The sequence below is a fragment of the Convolutriloba macropyga genome, chromosome 11, assembly GCF_964194025.1.
Source record: "Convolutriloba macropyga chromosome 11, txConMacr16.3, whole genome shotgun sequence".
Lineage (NCBI taxonomy): Eukaryota > Metazoa > Xenacoelomorpha > Acoela > Convolutidae > Convolutriloba > Convolutriloba macropyga.
Window position 1 is genome coordinate 9,828,441 of NC_134478.1, and position 20,571 is coordinate 9,849,011.

At 34.4% G+C, this 20,571-nt stretch overlaps 1 protein-coding gene across 2 annotated transcripts in view; it reads right to left on the reverse strand.

Moving 5' to 3' along the window:
* LOC142349944 (uncharacterized) overlaps positions 1 to 20,571 on the reverse strand; it is a 155,679-nt gene that overhangs the window by 70,140 nt on the left and 64,968 nt on the right. For both annotated transcript variants that reach the window (XM_075401803.1, XM_075401802.1), the window contains exons 13-21: positions 17,947 to 18,177; positions 17,163 to 17,477; positions 10,811 to 11,033; positions 9,656 to 9,914; positions 8,569 to 8,723; positions 7,325 to 7,554; positions 5,189 to 5,431; positions 4,737 to 4,809; positions 4,091 to 4,259 (exon numbers count right to left, since the gene is read on the reverse strand). In XM_075401803.1, coding sequence (XP_075257918.1) covers positions 4,091 to 4,259; positions 4,737 to 4,809; positions 5,189 to 5,431; positions 7,325 to 7,554; positions 8,569 to 8,723; positions 9,656 to 9,914; positions 10,811 to 11,033; positions 17,163 to 17,477; positions 17,947 to 18,177 — 1,898 coding nt within the window. The remainder of the gene's footprint in view (positions 1 to 4,090; positions 4,260 to 4,736; positions 4,810 to 5,188; positions 5,432 to 7,324; positions 7,555 to 8,568; positions 8,724 to 9,655; positions 9,915 to 10,810; positions 11,034 to 17,162; positions 17,478 to 17,946; positions 18,178 to 20,571) is intronic.

Here is a 20,571-nt window from a genome sequence, read left to right on the forward strand (position 1 = left end):
CTATTAACTTTGAGAGCACATCTCAAAATAGCATGCCGATCTGTTTTTGATTAGCAATTAAAATCAAACGGGACTCAAAGTTTCAGACTTTTGATCGGTATGCATAAAATTTTCAGTAACTTGACGCATATCGGTAAATAAACTCACATCTTTTTTGAGAAAAAAAGCAGGAAGAGCACAACTCTTCGTATTTAACTAGCTTAGCATAAAGTTCATTTTTTAAGCCAGTCCAATAGATTAACCAAAAGTAAATTTTCAATTCAAGGTATGAATCAAAAAGGACTTTAAAAATCACTTAAAAAATGGCACCAAAACTTGTTGATGCGTGTGGGCTGACAAACCAATGCGAAATTTTTTTCTGAAAAAATGAACAACCCAGTGAAATTCATATTCAACAATTGGAATCTTTAACCTCAAAACATCAGAGCTCAGCTCTTTCGGTATAAAAAAGAGCTTCACTCTTCAAGAGCACCCAGCATAAAGTTCCTAAAACCCTCTTTCTTTCCCTCATACCCGCTTATCCCATTTCAGTTCACTATATTGACCAACCCATACCCCATTTTCTTGTCATTAGTTCTAACAATAACGTGAACGATTCTCACCTCACAACTTTGGATTATTAGTGCTACCGATTTTGGATAATATCACACATTCGATTCTGATTATATTTCAGAATTATTTCAAATTCGACAAAAAGTTAGAGAACGGAGTAAATTTTTCTTGACTGCTCAGCAGAGGCACAAGTTTAGAAATTAGGACCGAATGAAAGAAGTCTCCGTTATTTGGCTCATGTATTTGATATTGGTATCGCCTGCTGATAAATTGATACTATGTTTGTTCATGAAGAAGATGGTTGTTGATATTGAATGTATCTCGTGAAAACTTGTTCACGCCGAAAAGATAAATTCGACTTATGCAGGTTTAAGTCCCACCAAATTAGGTGGTAACACAGGTTTTCCATATGCACGGACCTGTACAAAAAGCTATAATAACGCCAACATATTTCTGATTTACACGACAATTACCGTTAACAATAAAAGATTAGTAGTATAAAAAGGGCTCATGCAGGTACCGATTCATCTCAACAAACTCAAATTTTAATCAAACCGAATTTCAAAAAAATCAAACCGAACTTCAGTCCCAGCCGATGATGGAAAGTGTCTCTGGTGGATACTTCTTTGAGTATAAAACATCAGGCCGCCTTCTTCGAGTTGCGAGAGATGAATCGGAGAACGGGAGCAAAATTGAGATAACGCTGTTTAAGTTCGCAAACGACGAACGATATCTGAAACAGTCAGTAGTGATACCTGAACACCACTTCTCAGAATTAATAGACTCTTGTACTCTCGATTCTGATATACTGAGACTAATCTCCGAAGATAAATTCAACACAGAAGGCCGAATCGTGATTAATTCAGTGTCTGCGAACGCATGAGGATGGACAGCAAAAACTGCGAAGTGATACGAGACATAAGGGGTAATATTTTAAATATGTTCCAACTAATTAGGGTTAATTGTAGAATAGCAATCTGCTTATTAAAACTGTGCGGATGAGGGTTTCTGATATGAATGTCTAGATAATTTTTTCTTTTTAGGGTAATATTTTATATATGTTCCAACTAATTAGGGTTTATTGTAGAATAGCAATGTGCGTATTAAAACTGTATGCGGATGGGTAGAGGGGTTCTGATACATAAATGTCTAGACAATTTGTTTTTTATTTAGATACAGACAACACGTACTCCAGATTTGCGGTCAAATACTTCGACCCGCAGGACATCATACTGAGTGTGTTCTTCTACCTTAAGAAGTTCAGCCTCAAAGGTGATAGGTGGGCATTGCAATACACAGCCATTCATCTACGTGAATTTAAAGCCCTGATGCTTCACCATAGAAACTATATGAGGGCTAAGCGAGAGAAAATCAATAAGCGTTTGATTCCGATTGCCGAAGTCAAACCAATGAAAAGAATGCGGGAGATTGAAAGCGAAAAAAGCCCACCCGAGGTTGTTGATTTAGCCTCAGAGGATGATATGCCTCTGATAAACTTTAGAGACTCAAGGGAATAATTTTGAAATTATCATTCGCAAAACAATAACATTAAATTTGATTATTAAAAGCATTGTTGTATTGTTCCTTGTATTTAATATAATCATAGCTGTCTTCTTGCTACAAATTACTTCTTGATTAGAAATCTTGTTTGAAAGCTGTACTATTGTATGCGCGAAAGAGAATAGTTAAGATTTCGCATTTAAATTGTAGCATTTCTCAGTCTTTGAATCTACACTAGATAAAAGTCGGCAAAGATAGAGATACCAAAAACGTGCAGCAATAAATGAATTTTAGCTTTTTGTCTAAAACAACAGTTTTTTGATTCAAAATCAAATTTACCCAGAAGCGGTTTGGTAAATTGAGCACACAAGACACAGAAGCAAAAAGGACCAAAAGCAAATTAGTCAATTTGCGATATGTCAAACACAAAGATAAAGCAGTAAATAATGGGCAATAAAATGAACTTTGTATGAACTAACCTTGAAGTTCGGTATATGATTGCCAAAAACGTTTCAAAATGATGCTCCTGTAGTACGGTGGTTTGAGATAAAAAACTATGAGAAACATATGACAGCACCAAAAGATTGGGTTCGAGACTAATAAGTGGAGGGATCCTTTTTCTGTGCGGTAGACCACCCGATTTTTCACTACTTATATATATAAACATATATATATATATATATATATATAATATATATATATATAAATATATATATATATATATATATATATATATATATATATTATTTAACCAAATGTAGCAACGGCTAAAATCAAATGTCACAAAATCAAAAGCTACAAAAAATAGACTAAACTAAGTATAACAAGGTGGATTGCTGCCTATTGGGCTTCACAGAGAAAGTGATCGAGCCCACTAAATACAGTGGGTTCGGTCACTTCCCCGTACCGCAGTTTTAAGGCGGTACGAGGAAAGAGGAGACGAGAATGTGGGACAGAAAGTTTGACGGCATATCGCTTCAGACACGTACCGTTCATTTAAGCAATAGCATTGCCAAGAGCATGGATTAGTAAACTTGCAATCAGAGTGGCACAGAAAAATTCAAGAATAGGACTGCAAAGATTAAAAATTTTTACTGATTTTTTCAAAAAAATTCTAACGGAATGTTCTAATCTTTGAATTTATGAGATTTTTATCTAGACTATTTTCTTTTGTACGCAAAGAAAGATTAAAAAAAATCATCTCGTCCGGTCGTTCTTTTCTAACCAAAACTAAAGCTCCAAAACTCTTTTTGATTTCAAATCGACACACAGTTTCTTCACTCCCACTATTCACGATGGTTCGAAATTACGATATTGAACTTAGCAAAACTGTACTTGGTGAAAACCAAATGAGTCTTAATTTGTACCCCCAAAAATTTTAAGATAGTTCGTTCACTTCAAGCAAATATGGATACTTAACATTTAACTTTTGGGGTAGCATTGGCTGCTAAATCTAATTGTCTAATAGAGACAAGTTAACTCAATATGAATCAATTTTTTCTTTCACCTAAATTAATTAAATCAAACCCCCCCCCCAAAAAAAAAATTATTTGATATATCGAATTTACAACCAATATCGCAATGAGAAAATGCGCGTGGCCACAGCAAAATTTGAATTGGATAAAAAAACTTCTAATTGATTAAAAACTAAAATCTCAAGAACTAAAAAAGTTGTACAGCATTTAAACGTAATGAATAAAAACGTAATGAATTGTTACTAGAGAAATGATTTGAACTGAAAATGTATTATTTGATGTCTCTGGGACTTTTTATAAATTCGTTAGGTGTAGATTTTTGGTTCCATAGTGTATTTCACTAAATTTCAGAACCAATGAAAAAATTTAATGGTTCACAAATTTAATGAAATATTATGGCATAAACCAAATTTTAGAACCAATCTAATGTTTCATTAGATTTGAGAACCAATTTTTTAATTTATTATGCAACATGTCAAGAACTTGCCAAGATTTGCCATGTTTTATTATGTTTCTTACAAAAGTGTATCAAGTTTCGCCTGCGAGGGTAAAAACTTAGGTACCTTTCAAGAGTTCTGATTGGTTTGGACAGAAGAGTTCCGACCCTGGTGAGTTTGAAATTGGTCGAGGGTTGTGACTTGCCCCGTTTGTTGCTTCTTATCGAGTTACCCGAACCCTTGCCGTACTTTAAAGCACTTAGTAGACTGCGTTCGGCTTTGCTCATTCGGGGAGCTGTAAACAACATTTCTCACAAACCGTTTCAATTAAGTCCAGTCAAGCTGGAATATAACCGGACACTGGGAACCCTCAGACATCCAAAAGAGCATCAAAATGCTGGTTTTGGAATCAATTTTTTTCTATACAACCTGTCAAATTTCAGCAAAATTTTTTTGCAAGGTTCAAAATTGACTTTGATCATTGAGTTCGATCAGGATATTTTGAACTGTTCGCTTACATTGTAGCGCTTGTCCCACAAAGTTGAAATAATCGACCTTTCAGAAAACACTGCCAGCTCAACCGCATGTTTTGGCGTTTTTCGAACGTTCGACTATTTCAACTTTATGGGGCACACTAAATAAATTAAATATTTGGCCATTAAAACCACTAGTTCAACTAAGAATGTCATTTTATTAATTAAAAGCTGTGAACGATCATTTTTACTCAAAATTGGGAAAAAATCTTTCGTATTTTATGAAGACGCATTTTAACCTTTCTTGGACGATGCGATAGAAACTGAGGCGCTGTGAGTAGCTGATGTTGCAGTTTTATCAGTCTGCGATTCCTAAACACAAACAGGAGTAGGCCCAAAATTTATGGGTATAGATCGCAAAGAAGCAAAAGAACGACAATGGCAAAGCTTGGACCCCAACTCTAGATTGATTCTTTCATTTTCTTTCTTTATAAACGCATTATAAACTCTTTATAAATTTGATAGGATACCTTTGATTGGACAATGTAGTTGGGTTTTGAGCGTTGGGAATTGAAGATATGGTTGTGGTGATATATATGACCCCTTCTGACGCTTTCACACTTTTCTAATTGCTCTGTTCAAGATCGGGTACAGGGATTAATCTTTGGTATAACAATTCTTCAGTCGAGTTGACCCACTAATTTTTATAAAATTCAACACCGTGATAAGAACCTAACATATGAATACTAACTTCATCAAACAGCAATCCCCTATTCGGCCTTTGAGGGTTTTTGGGCGAAACTTCAGCTTTGCGCGCAGAGCTTTTCTCATCTTCAGAAGCTGGGCCAGCATTGTCCTCGCCATTATCACCGACCTCTCGACCTTCAGAAAAGTTCTTTTCTTCGTCTTTTGAGACCGATTTCAGCGCATCAGTGTGCTTTTTGACGGCCTTGTCGTATATCTGCTTCAGGGCTTTCTGCCTCTGATCCGCAACCTACAAAAAAAAATTAAAATCACATTTAAGTTGCTTCTATTTTTTACACAATAGGTACAATTTACATCAAAAACGAACTGTTCTCGAACTTTTGAGTAATGAAATAAATCATAAACGGAAGTTTTAACACGTGTTAATGTCATAAATTACATGCATTTCTCGTATTGAGACATAATAAACAATTGTAACTAAAAATCTAAATTCTAAACGTACCCATCTCCACCAAACTGGTCGAAAATGTTCACCTTTAAACACAAAATGAAAAATTTATGTTTTTTTTTCTTTAGCGTTTCCGACTTAGATTGGTTAGATAGATTGTTTGACTTGTCATTGAAAAAAAAATTAATTGTTGGTAATGAAAAGAACTAAAATTGCCTTTTCAGTGCCCATTTAATTTTTGGACATTTTATGTGACTTGTAACAGATCGTTTCTTACACTTGTGAAATTGGTTTCAAACGATAAACGGTTTTAACATGAAAGATCATAAAAAACGCTTTCAAAAAGCTCGAAAACCCATAAGATTTTTCTTGTGCAACTTAATTCCGATTTTTTAGGTTCTTGAGTTTCTTTTGTTAGTAGAATTTGCTAGTGAACCACTTATTAATAGTGTGTGTTTGTAGTAAAAAGACAGACATAAGATTGACGGACAGTAGCGGCGAAACAGACTGCTGAGAAGAAGAAGAATTTATTTTTCCGAGTACAAAACAAATACATATAATGAAAATTTAGCAAAATATTTTGAAGACACTACAGAAACGAATAACAAGCTAAAGCATAAGACTCGGAAAGGACAGGCAAGGGGATCAACAGATCCTCTTTACAGCCTACCCTACGGGGTACTAAACCAAATAGTATTAAATCAAAAAAAATTTATGTATAACTATATACCAAGTTTTTTGGTAAAATTCAAAACAATGAAAAAAAAATTGCAGCAAGTAGCGCTACATTGAACACCACAAGAGACTCTGGCGCAGGTGAAGGCAAGAAGAAAAGTGGAGACAAATTTTTTTTTAAAAAAAAAATATTCTATTTACAAACGATCACTGACCCACAAGCCTGAAACCGTGCTAGCAAAATTGAAATTTTGATTTTCAATTGCGAGATGGGATATAAGGCGAAAACTCGATTGGGCGAACGAAATTATTGTAGCAGTTAAGCTGAAATACAGAGCTAAAATTTTGTAGAAAATAGGCGAATATCAATTAAAATATTTGCAGGCGGTACTTCAAAATCCAGTTGTAGCTATAAAGTTATCAAGTGTCCCTAACAGTCGTCTTCACACGCAAACAAATTGTTAAAAGTACATGCAAAATGTATAATTGTTATCGTTATTTTGCATCTCTTTTACTCTACTCATCTATTGAGTGTCATGACGGCCGATTATTTTTATTTTAAAAAGTTTCGTAACTAAAATTTTCTGATAACTAATTTAGTGTTTCGATTGTAAATCGATAAGTTTCATATCCGACATTGATTACCCTTTCATGCTTGAGTTTATTAGTATATCTCACAACCTGTTTATTCTGCGCGACAGAGGATTACCAAAAAAGCAACCTAAAATTCCGGGGCAAAATAAAGTGATCAAGAGCCGTCAATGCCATCAACAACTTGAGTCAATCGAAGCCTTATAAATCGTTTTTGTAAAGGGCAGTGGGAACAAAACTTTGCTATAGAAAGGAGGATTAGAAATAGAAGTAATGATCAAACTGATTTACAAAATACCCATTTTCCGAATTTCATGAACAAATTGTCGTCAAATGGAGGAACATTAAAAAGATTAAAATGCTGTCTCGACCTGGTTACATTTCAAACCTAGTATCTTCACTAGTATCGAAACGCTTTGGCGACCTAGATTGGGTTTCTGGGTTGCAATTCTGGCTACTTCAACCAACCTCTTCGATGTAATCATTGATCCCAGTTGGAACCTCATACCCCTCGTGCTCAACTTCCAGTCTCAAGTCCGGATGAGAAAATGTGCGGACTTTGGTTCGCCTGGCTTCTCTCGTGAGCTGATCCCACGTGGCACTTCCAGCATCAAAGTGGGCGAAAGGGCCAATAAGGGGCGCGGGTACAACTTCTTTGTCCGGAGCCTTTTTGCCCGCTAGTATTGCTTCTTTGAGTACTAAAAAACAATTTCCAATATGCTTTAAAAATACGGAGTTAAGACATGCTGATTGGTGCTCAAAAAACCGGCGACAAAAATTTATAGACACAATAATTGTTCTTTTCGTTTTCGTCCATTTATCTTCACGCTAATTCAACGTGACCAATATTTGTTACAAAACGAAAAAATTGACTAAAGTCACCCAAAAAGGGCATATCTGCTTGTGAAAAGAACAGTCTAAAATGTGGAGAATAATAAGAAAAAAGAACAGCTGTGAACAAGTTCCGCTTCAGTTGCGCAGAAACTGCAATAATTTATAATTGAATTTAAATACGGGTATTTACATATAAGTGTAAAATATGCTAAAATCTGAAGCAAAAACGATTTAAAAAACATAGCAAACCTTTCACCTGTGAATTGTCTATTTTTGCTTTTAAATTGGCTCGACTAAAAAGAATTGCTATCTAATTTTAAGTAAGACTATTTTTGCTAATAGAAATATTTAAATCTTTAAATAAAATTTTACTGAACTCTGAAGAACTTACTTTTTCCGTGTCCTATTTGTGGTACAAAGTTTAATTACATCAAACTGAACACATTTTAGTTATCAGAAGATTGCACATTGATCGGGACCCAACAACTAACATCGGAAAATTCCAATTATACAATTATAGCTTATAGCATCCTCCTCCTCCTCCTCCCCCCCCCCCCACATAGTGGTCAGAGAGTTTATATTACCAGATCCGTAAATATGCCATAACTATGGCCACTATGGGGGTGGGGTGATATATTTGGGTAATTGGTGTCAAAAAATGAATTAAATAACAAAACTGAAAATTTAAACTTCATATCTATCTCAAACAAACAAAGAGAGACAGGATTCGTTCTAAAATGACAACTCATTTGCATGGTTTCAAAGAAATGACAAAGCCCTGTCAAATAAAAACCATCGCATTTTTTTAAAAACAAATATTAAACATTTAGTTTTGACAGTAAACAAAAAATGAAGTGAGCAAAATCGTATCACCGTACCTTGTCGGTACAACTCGGCCTGTTCGGCTATTTCGTTCAGCCAATCAGATTTCAATTTGATGTCCCGTTCGTTTTCGGCAATGAGCTCTTTCGTCTCTTGATCTCTGTCATTGAAGTACAGGTTGGACTCTGACTTCGTTTCTCGAAGAACCCCTCTAAAAAGTTGGACATCAATTATTCCTTAAAAAGGTAATATTGTTTGCAGAAATTTAGAACCGAAAAAAATAATGTTTTTTTTTGTTTGTTACCAATACATTTTGACCACGCATCCATGTACACTTTGTACATTTACATGTTTTTATTGTGTCGTTAATTTCCAGTTGTCAGCATATGAATATTTTGTTTTCATTCTCGTTAATTGTGCGCTTTATTGTCTTATTAAAAAACCGTGATTCCTTTCATTTGTTTTTTAAACAATTATTCATAGTTTTTTTTAAAAAGCTAATAATTTTTCGTAATATTTTATTAAATATTATGCATGCCTTTCATTTTCCAATATCCATGATAAGTAAAGATTCATTTGACTCGGTTGGAAGAACTTCCCATTTTTTGTTTTTATAGGATACCAACATTTCTTATCGAGCCATTTCGCATCTCATATAATAATAATAATAATAATAATAATAATAATAATAATAATAATAATAATAATAATAATAATAATAATAATAATAATAATAATAATAATAATAATAATAATAATAATAATAATAATAATTGTGGTTTCTGCGTAATCGCAGCGGAACAGCATTAGGCCTACAGTAGCCTGTTTTCAGCTGCCCTTTTTCTTATTATTCCCCACATTTCAGACTGATCTTTTCATGAGCAGCATTGCTCTTTTTTTGGTGATTATAGCCACTTTTTTTGCGTCTGAAACTTTCACGTGGTACCATCATTGCAGCCAGCATTGGTCAGGCTATGGTCAACCTGAAGCTATGGTTAAGTAAGAGCTCATCCTCACTCAGACAGCTTCACGGAGGCAGGGGATTGAACTCTCAATCATTGGTGTGTGAACCACACACCTTACCTCTCGGCTATCACGCCACATATAAGCTTTCATGTGCAAGATATGGAACCCCAAACTCACATAGTTTGCATAGAAGTGTCCATTTCCACCTCATCTTCATCGTCAGAATCGAACGTTTTCCAGAAGTTAGTAGACCTGGTATGATGTGGACCCAGACCCAAGAACCCACCACCTCCCGCTGTACCTGTCGCTCCTCCTACTCGTACACCCCCACCCGCCAAAGTGCTGGAGCCGCCCCCACTTTGCAGCCCAAAAGCATCTCTGTGGAGGTCTTGGAGAGTACTGTGAAATTCACTGAAGAGTTTCTGTTGGATGTAGCCTAAAACAAACATGTATCCCAAATATTTTCTGATCGAATATTTTCCAAAAACAAAACTATAAAACTTAAAATAACAAAATTTTGACGAGGGAAATTTCAAAGGAGAAAAAATAAGAGGGAAAAAACACTGAAGAAATTGGGGAACTGAGATTCATTCATAATTCAGCTTTCAAATGCAACTGAAAAAAATCTATCAAAAATGGGCGTGGCCAAAAGACTAAAATACACTATAGGTAATCAAATAACTCTTGAAGCACAATTAATGTTAAGATCCTGAGTACTCTCACATTTAAATTTTACTGCAATATTTTTTTCAAAATCCCAACAGTTCATCAATGCAACGGATAAATCGACAAAAAATTGGGAATTCAAACAATGCTGCCCGGGGAAAAATAAAAGGTCAAGGTCAAGAGCTGACAAAATCTGACAATTTATCAGCAGATTTGCCAATCAATCTAATGAGTGCTTTGAAGCTAAAAAGTGATGTTTTTTCAGAAAATTCATTCCACGCTGATAATTTTATCCCGGAGGATGTCTTGATGAGAAAAAAAATTACAGAAAAGGACAACTTAATCCTACTAAGAGCAAGCAACCGTTCCCTGTAAAAAAGCATTATAAAATGGAATAAATTTTCTCTTGAGATACCAAAAAAAATCAAACAAAAATTTAAAAATGTTAAAACAGCATCAGTTCCAGCAATTTAATTTTGTACCCTTCGAAAGGAGCATTCGCTGGTTCAGAAGTTATGTTTTTATCTAGAAGGACACAGATGCTCAAAAATTGGGTTGAAATATAGTATTGGAACAATAGAATGTAAATATTGTTTCTGACCAGTAAACTTTAACCAGCTGGTTATGAAAATAATTTACTTGTCATTTTAAAAAATATATTAGAACCTGGCGTGAGGTTCATTTTCGGAGGTGCCGCTTTCCACAGTTGCAATGATGCCATGTCGAACATGGTCATTTTGGTGCCCTCTAATTCCAGACCCTCCCCATCAAGAGATGAAGAAAAGGGCTGTACAATTGCTTGGGCTATTTTCTGCAATTTTTGATAGCTGTCATTGGAGTTGCTTTTTTGAACAGAATCATCTTGACCTCCTTCGTAGTTGAGGTAGTTCTGAAAAGTCGGAGCTAAGTTGATACTAGTATTATATTGGTTACACTCTAAAATTCTCTCTAATAATCACACGAAATTTCGTTTGTTTGCACATGAGATTAATTGTTCACATGAGCTTTCATGTGATGAATATGTGAATTTTCTTCTGATTTTACATGAAAAATCACACAAAACTTTATGTAAATCATAATTGTGATGCCCAACCCGAGAGATTCATGTAATTTTATGAGATTCAAAAAAAACTGCGATTTTCTCGTGTGTCAAATTTTTTCTCAAAAAATTGTATTTAAACGCGCGATTTTAAATGTGCTCTCGCAGGAGAAATTTTTAGTGTGGAAGTACCGAAGAATTAAGCCAACAAATGCGGAGAAAAAGCTTGAACTAAAGCAAATCATATGGTACTCATTGGGTACTTGCGTCTTCTCTCTTAATCATTTCATTCACTGTTCCGATTTCTTGTAACGAGAAGTCGGATCAATGAATCTTCTGAATGATCCTCCGGTATTTAAGTATTCATCCGGGAAAGACGCCAGTGGTATCAAATAGAAATTACGTATAACAAGTAGAATTAAACCACAAAAAAGTTTTTATATTCGTTTTTTTCTGAGAAGGTTTGAGGTTTCAAAATATGACAATTTTCTTTTTTGAAAGTGGAGGAAAAGTTCAGAATTTAAGACCGGACTTGGAACTTGAAACATCAATCCATGATACAAAGATTTTATCTCAAACAGGCAGGCTATATTTAAACAAGATACTAAGAATTAGCATATAAAAACTTTTCAAAACTTAAGTTAACAATCAGATCAACGCCAAAAAGCTGAACTTTCAGATAAAACTTAGGGAACCAATAAAAATGGAGAAGAAGGAAAAAGGTTGCAATGGTTTGTAGAAAAGTTCTTGCTACTGAAAAATTTTTAGAAACAAAATTTACGTTGTTCTAAAATAATAACGCAATAAACATCCAATGAGCTAGCTCTCTTCTAAAATTTCAAAATGCATAATGCAGCTGAATCTATAAAAATACTCATATATTACCGATAGATAAAACTAGATAACAGAAACTACTTACAAAGAAAAAAGTACACGTTTTTGCAGAAATTCATCGCATCGAAAATAAATTTATAATTTCTGCTTAAACTATTATTGTAAACAATAGTTTTTAAAAGAAACTAAGTTACCTAAAAATTTTAGTTTTCTACCCTAAAAAGGTAATAATTGTTGTTACCATTCATTCAAACTTTCGGGTACCAAGCAATTTAGGCTATTAGATTATGGGGAAAAGAATGAGATCTTTCTTGAAAATACTCTAAACGAACATTGAACTATTAATTCAAAGCCAAAATCTATTCGTTCTTTAAATATCTCTAATTGGAAGACTGGAACTGGTCGTTCGATGCGTAAGGCTGCTGGCTTACTTTTTGGAGTACAGATAATAGAACTAACTCTTTCGACAGTTTTATCAAAAGGTACCGGGCCTTTTCAACAATTGCGCCTCTGGTACCTAGTAAAAAATACCCAAATGAAACAAGTGGAACGAAGAATTATTTATTCAATGGCAAATAATGAGTCATAAGAAGGCAGATATTAAAGCATTTTTTGCTTCTTGCATAACGATCTGTTAACATAAATTCTTGCAACTATCAACGAACACTATTCCTCTGACAGCCCCACATTTTTTATATTCGTTTTTGACATTCAAGTAACACTCAATATTTTTGTGTCAACGCCAGTAACTGAATCCAGGAAGTTAAGCGAATGGTTAACAGTATATTTTTGGTATCCTAACCGAAGTAGGGTAGAGTGACATTTAATGGATTGATTGTTTGAAGGCATAGTTTTAAAAAAGTGAGTACTAAAAACCAAAAAAGCAAGTAGCTGGCATTTCTTCAGTTTTCTTGACTATAAGATTTTCTCGTCATTAGGTTGTAAAAAAAGTAACGCATGAAACTATTGGATCAGAAAAGTGTTGATTTGGGAAGCAGCTGCTAAAACCAGCCTGAATTCTAAACGCCCTGAACAATTTTAAAAATTTTGTTTTGTTACTGTGCTATCTATTTTGAATCGTGAAACCTTCAAAGCAGACATCAAGCCAAGCAAAATTAGCTTTTCATATGCAAGGTGGCTGCTGCTTGAGATTAAAAACGAACTTAAAAAACTTCACTATTTGTGTTTGCAATATCTATACTCTTTTTGCCACTGTTTTGAGTGTACAAATTACAAAAGTGTCTAAGTCAGTCAAAGATCAGCCAATTTGTGCTTCAATCAAGAAACCAATCAACTTTTGAATAGTTCCCAGCGTTTGTCGACAACGTTCATAATTTTGTGATACCACGAGAGAAACTTATTTCATAAAACTGAAAATCAGCTACTTTCTATTGCTGATGAAACGAAGTCGATTAGTTTGGATCATCGAGCTAAAATTAACGCTTAAATACTAGAAAAGACATCCAATTTGGATTCTATTTGTAATTCAAAACATCTCTAATTGGAAGACTGGAACTGGTCGTTCGATGCGTAAGGCTGCTGGCTTACTTTTTGGAGTACAGATAATAGAACTAACTCTTTCGACAGTTTTATCAAAAGGTACCGGGCCTTTTCAACAATTGCGCCTCTGGTACCTAGTAAAAAATACCCAAATGAAACAAGTGGAACGAAGAATTATTTATTCAATGGCAAATAATGAGTCATAAGAAGGCAGATATTAAAGCATTTTTTGCTTCTTGCATAACGATCTGTTAACATAAATTCTTGCAACTATCAACGAAGACTATTCCTCTGACAGCCCCACATTTTTTATATTCGTTTTTGGCATTCAAGTAACACTCAATATTTTTGTGTTAACGCCAGTAACTGAATCCAGGAAGTTAAGCGAATGGTTAACAGTATATTTTTGGTATCCTAAACGAAGTAGGGTAGAGTGACATTTAATGGATTGATTGTTTGAAGGCATAGTTTTAAAAAAGTGAGTACTAAAAACCAAAAAAGCAAGTAGCTGGCATTTCTTCAGTTTTCTTGACTATAAGCTTTTCTCGTCATTAGGTTGTAAAAAAGTAACGCATGAAACTATTGGATCAGAAAAGTGTTGATTTGGGAAGCAGCTGCTAAAACCAGCCTGAATTCTAAACGCCCTGAATAATTTTAAAAATTTTGTTTTGTTACTGTGCTATCTATTTTGAATCGTGAAACCTTCAAAGCAGACATCAAGCCAAGCAAAATTAGCTTTTCATATGCAAGGTGGCTGCTGCTAGAGATTAAAAACGAACTTAAAAAACTTCACTATTTGTGTTTGCAATATCTATACTCTTTTTGCCACTGTTTTGAGTGTACAAATTACAAAAGTGTCTAAGTCAGTCAAAGATCAGCCAATTTGTGCTTCAATCAAGAAACCAATCAACTTTTGAATAGTTCCCAGCGTTTGTCGACAACGTTCATAATTTTGTGATACCACGAGAAAAACTTATTTCATAAAACTGAAAATCAGCTACTTTCTATTGCTGATGAAACGAAGTCGATTAGTTTGGATCATCGAGCTAAAATTAACGCTTAAATATTAGAAAAGACATCCAATTTTGATTCTATTTGTAATTCAAAACATCTCTAATTGGAAGACTGGAACTGGTCGTTCGATGCGTAAGGCTGCTGGCTTACTTTTTGGAGTACAGATAAAAAAACTAACTCTTTCGACAGTTTTATCAAAAGGTACCGGGCCTTTTCAACAATTGCCCCTCTGGTACCTAGTAAAAAAATACCCAAATGAAACAATTGGAACGAAGAATTATTTATTCAATCGCAAATAATGAGTCATAAGAAGGCAGATATTAAAGCATTTTTTGCTTCTTGCATAACGATCTGTTCACATAAATTCTTGCAACTATCAACGAAGACTATTCCTCTGACAGCCCCACATTTTTTATATTCGTTTTTGACTTTCAAGTAACACTCAATATTTTTGTGTTAACGCCAGTAACTGACTCCAGGAAGTTAAGCGAATGGTTAACAGTATATTTTTGGTATCCTAAACGAAGTAGGGTAGAGTGACATTTAATGGATTGATTGTTCGAAGGCATAGTTTTAAAAAAGTGAGTACTAAAAACCAAATAAAGCAAGTAGCTGGCATTTCTTCAGTTTTCTTGACTATAAGCTTTTCTCGTCATTAGGTTGAAAAAAAGGAACGCATGAAACTATTGGATCAGAAAAGTGTTGATTTGGGAAGCAGCTGCTAAAACCAGCCTGAATTCTAAACGCCCTGACCTGAACAATTTTAAAAATTTTGTTTTGTTACTGTGCTATCTATTTTGAATCGTGAAACCTTCAAAGCAGACATCAAGCCAAGCAAAATTAGCTTTTCATATTCAAGGTGGCTGCTGCTAGAGATTAAAAACGAACTTAAAAAAACTTCACTATTTGTGTTTGCAATATCTATACTCTTTTTGCCACTGTTTTGAGTGTACAAATTACAAAAGTGTCTAAGTCAGTCAAAGATCGGCCAATTTGTGCTTCAATCACGAAACCAATCAACTTTTGAATAGTTCCCAGCGTTTGTCGACAACGTTCATAATTTTGTGATACCACGAGAAAAACTTATTTCATAAAACTGAAAATCAGCTACTTTCTATTACTGATGAAACGAAGTCGATTAGTTTGGATCATCGAGCTAAAATTAACGCTTAAATACTAGAAAAGACATCCAATTTTGATTCTATTTGTAATTCAAAATATCTCTAATTGGAAGACTGGAACTGATCGTTCGATGCGTAAGGCTGATGGCTTACTTTTTGGAGTACAGATAATAAAACTAACTCTTTCGACAGTTTTATCAAAAGGTACCGGGCCTTTTCAACAATTGCCCCTCTGGTACCTAGTAAAAAATACCCAAATGAAACAAGTGGAACGAAGAATTATTTATTCAATGGCAAATAATGAGTCATAAGAAGGCAGTTATTAAAGCATTTTTTGCTTCTTGCATAACGATCTGTTCACATAAATTCTTGCAACTATCAACGAAGACTATTCCTCTGACAGCCCCACATTTTTTATATTCGTTTTTAACATTCCAGTAAGACTCAATATTTTTGTGGTAACGCCAGTAACTGGCTCCAGGAAGTTAAGCGAATGGTTAACAGTATATTTTTGGTATCCTAAACGATGCAGAGAACTAAATTCTCTCCCCCTCTTTATTGAAAATGAATTATTGATTTTTGATCAAACCACTGCCTGAATAAAAACAACTTCAGGTCCACCAAGACGAATTGGATTTACTAGATAAGTGTCACAAATTTCACAAAAGCATGTGTAAGCATTGGCTTGGACTGTTTGCTGACACCTGTTTGCTTGTTAGTATGTATGCAAAAGCACGTTTCAATAGAGCACGATTAAATCAAATAAGCCCATTTTGCCTAAGATAAATTTCTGTTTGCCAAAAAGTGCCGTTGCGGATAGAAAGAGATATTTAAAATTTTGCATCTAGTACCTTGCAATTTTCCGAGCAAATCCATCCTAACTTTTTTCCTAACTTTTTTCCGCTTAATCTCAAGTGAGCCCTACTCACAAAACTAATAATAAAAACAATTCAATTCACGAGCTAAAAAACTCGAATTGTTTCAATTTCAAAATACAAAGCTCTTTATTATCCAAAAAAGGCAATATTTCCTCCGTAAAGTTGTTTGTCGAATAAAAGTACTGTCACTTTTATTGAGCCCGGTAAATTAAGCAGATTATGTATTGGTTAAATTGCTTTCAATTACCGCACCCACTTTTCGACAAAAGGTGGGCAACTGTTGAAAAGATCTACAGTACATGAAAACAGTAATTTTTTTTAGATTTATACCAAACCAAAATAAGATAGACCTTATCAACCATATCATACATACTTATTGCTCTTTTATGAATGATATTTAATTACCTTCTGATTAAAGAACACTGAATTATATGATGTCTGTTATTGATCATTGTAAAATTTCATGATAATATTATTAATAATCATATCATACTATTAATAAATACCAACGAAGCAATGACAGTCTATGAAATACCGAGAGGCTGTTTAATACGCCCACGATTTAAACTTCACCTTCACGAAAAAATGAATGTAAAATCTTTAAAGTATCACAAAACTGATTTTCTACTCACCTCGTAAATACTTTCAGTAATCTTCTGTATTCTACATTCTTCAACCTCTTTAAGCTCATTCGCAACACTTTTATCGTTCGGATCACGAGGCGAAGTCCTCTGACCCGACAAGAGGTCCTCGTTCACTTCCTTATTTGGAAGTGACAAGAATTTGTCCACGTGTCGGATCTTACTCGGCGCGTGAAGAGCCAACGAGAGGGGCTGTAACGAGAAGGGAACTTTTGCTTCGGCTTCTGTCAGTGCTGAAGGCGCACAAAATTGGTGGATTGAGATAAATTTGTCTCTGGTCTGTTGGGTGCTGAAGGGATCGACGGGCTAAAATAGTCGTAAAAGAAATATTTTCAGGGTTGTTTCCAGACATAGTCAAGCTTATCAGTGCAACAAACACTACATGTAACCATCACAAAAAGAATGATACAATGGGTAGTCCAAAGAGGTCACTGTTATCGTGTCTCGGAGCGCATTTGAAATATTACAAAAAATTTCAAGATATAAATTATATTTTTGTAAAAATGCAGATTCGTAAAGAATTCAGCTTCACTATTATTTCAATATCAAGACTTTAAATTGTGCTTCATGATAACCAGATTAACTTTTTTAACCAATATTTACTGAAACCGATGGCAATTTATGCGAACAATGCGATGTTAACCAATTGAGAACCCGCGCAAACTTGCTAAGAAAAGTAATAAAGAACCCAAATTCAATCAAAAATTACCAGTATAAAATCAATGATCAATAGAGAAATACGTATAATTTAGGATAAAATACCCTAACTTCAAACCTTAGTTCGCTCCCTGTTCAATGTTGAAATTGAGGATGTTTGATCAGACATCGCATCTGATCTCCCGAACTGATGTTGGTCCTCACTTATCCCACTTTCGTTCAAACTCCCGCCTCCTCCTCCCCCTTTCTTGAGCAAGGACGTGGGGTGATACTTGACATGCAGTTTCTGCTTCATTCCAGACACATTGATAATGTCTACCACTGACACGTTTGGGTTTAATTTGAGGTCCTGGAAAATTTGAAAGTTTAAAAATGTGAGGATAGATATCTTTCCTGATAATCATTCATTCAATTCTTGCAACTAAACAACCTGGTATCAAAAAAATGTTATTGCCTCTCTGGCGATTTCTGTACACCTTCTCAATATTTTCTGTACTCCTCAAAACAATGGATAACCAAGCTCACCGGGGGGAAAAGAAACGCGGAGAATTTATCACTTCTAGAACACATAACATTACAAATTGCGGAAGAAAATAGAAGCAAAAACAAAACGAGCGTAAAAAAACTAGCTAAGAACTCAAGTCAAGTATTGGAGACTCAAGGCAAAAAAAAATAAAAGTTATTAGAAGAATTAATTTCTAAAGATGCGAGACCAAACAACATATCAGTCCTCGACTCTTGTAAAATCAGAGAACGTGAGCCATCAGACCTCGACTCGGCAAAGAATCGAACTGTTTTTTCATTAAGATACCATATGAGTTTAAGACGTCCATAAAAGACCTTCCCTTACATTATTCACCAGAATTAAGCCAGTCAATGTTTTAAAAGCGTGGCAATAAAAGGGTCTATCCACTACTGAGGTAATTTAAAAGATGGGCTGCCTACATGTTCTCGTTTGTCGAGCACTACTCTATTCTGCTTGCTGATGACACAAACATAACAACGGTAGGCCGAAACTGGAATCACATTCAGGTGAAACTGTCAAAACGTACATGCTAATAACCCGGGTTGCTCATCATACAATTTTTAGTAGTCAAACTAGGTCATATATGATTCTTAGTGATCATACTAGGTCATGTATCATTTGTATGAATTCTTGGTAGTCATACAAGGATCATATATGATTTCCTATAAATCATACAGGGGTCATACTAAAAAAATTCAAAGCCTAAAAACTGTATAGTTTTCATCTTCTATCGAAGTTGAAATCATACGAAGTTGAAATCATACATGATCATATATGACACATTAAACATTGACTGGTGCCACAAATTCGCATATAATGTAGTCAAAAAAGGAGCTATTAAATTATTGTATCACATTTGCAATCCACATTTAATTCGTTGTGCGCGCTAAAACACAACTTTGCAATTTGAACATATTCACAAAACGAATGTGAGTTTAATTGCAAAAATTTATTAATGTTTCTTATAAATGAGCATTTATAGGTATTAACTGGCTTCAGAGATTATTAAAACTTTAGTTATCTATTGGGACTTACTCTTTTATTTAGTGCCCGACTTTGCAAATGATGCACGTTAGGGTCTCTTGGCGGATAACAGTGAAGCCGGGAATCACATAGGTGATGCCTTACCGAATAAAACTAAAAAAACATAAATGGGAAAAAGTTTATGAAAAAAAGATGTATGACTCGTGGTAATCTAACTAGGATCATATATGATTTCTTGGTAATCATACAAGGATCGTAGCAGGAAATACGTTATGATTTGTATGACATCATGCATGATCCTTGTATGGCTACTAAGAAGTGGCGACCCGAGAAGTTGATATTAAACTCAACGAAAACTATTTAATTATGATTTTCAACTGCTTTCCATTTTGCACCTTTCATTTAAATTTGGTTTATATGAAACCTAAAGTACATACGTGTTCATATAGGTACAAAAAGTTCTTTTTCAGCTCAAATTGAAAAAGTACAAACAAGTTATAACAAACAATGTGGTATAATATCAAAAACTCTTCATTCTTTCGTACGAAAGCAGCTAATAATTTATAAAAACATATCGCCAGCCTAATGATTTAGTGTTGTACCTGTGTGCAGTTGTTAAAGTCTTTCCTCACTGAAGGACATTTTTAGAGAAAAAAAAATGAAGTTAAACAAGGATGCTCGGTAATGTGCGATTGCACATAAAGTTCCGACCCCGCTCATCCACATTTTTGGCAAAAATGTCTACCAAATGAGGAACAGATAGAAAAACCCAAAATTCAAGTATTTAAAAAAATAGTGTATGAACGAAAAGATAGCCTCCAAAGCAAATAACTCACTGTAGTAAAAATAATGCAAGAGATTGCCAATATTAAGAAAGAGAGATAAGACGAACAGCAAAATCAAACAAGAACAACAAACATTAATAATTGGATCGAAAACTTTGTCCGTTTTAAAAAACAAAACTTAATAACAAAGTCAACATAGCGTCAGATAAAACTGAAACTTAACAAAATAGTTTTAACTCACCAGAAAAAATATGGGAGCAGTCCATAAAAAGGCTTGGTAACAATTAGACAAAAAAGAACAAAAACAGCAAAGTTTAAAAATTCGCCTAATTATTTTTAAAAACAATTAATTTCAAAGTAATGAAAACCATTAGCAAACAACCAAAATATCCCAGAGGTTCACAATTACCAATGCTTCTATAGAAAGGCATTAAGACCTGTCCTTAAT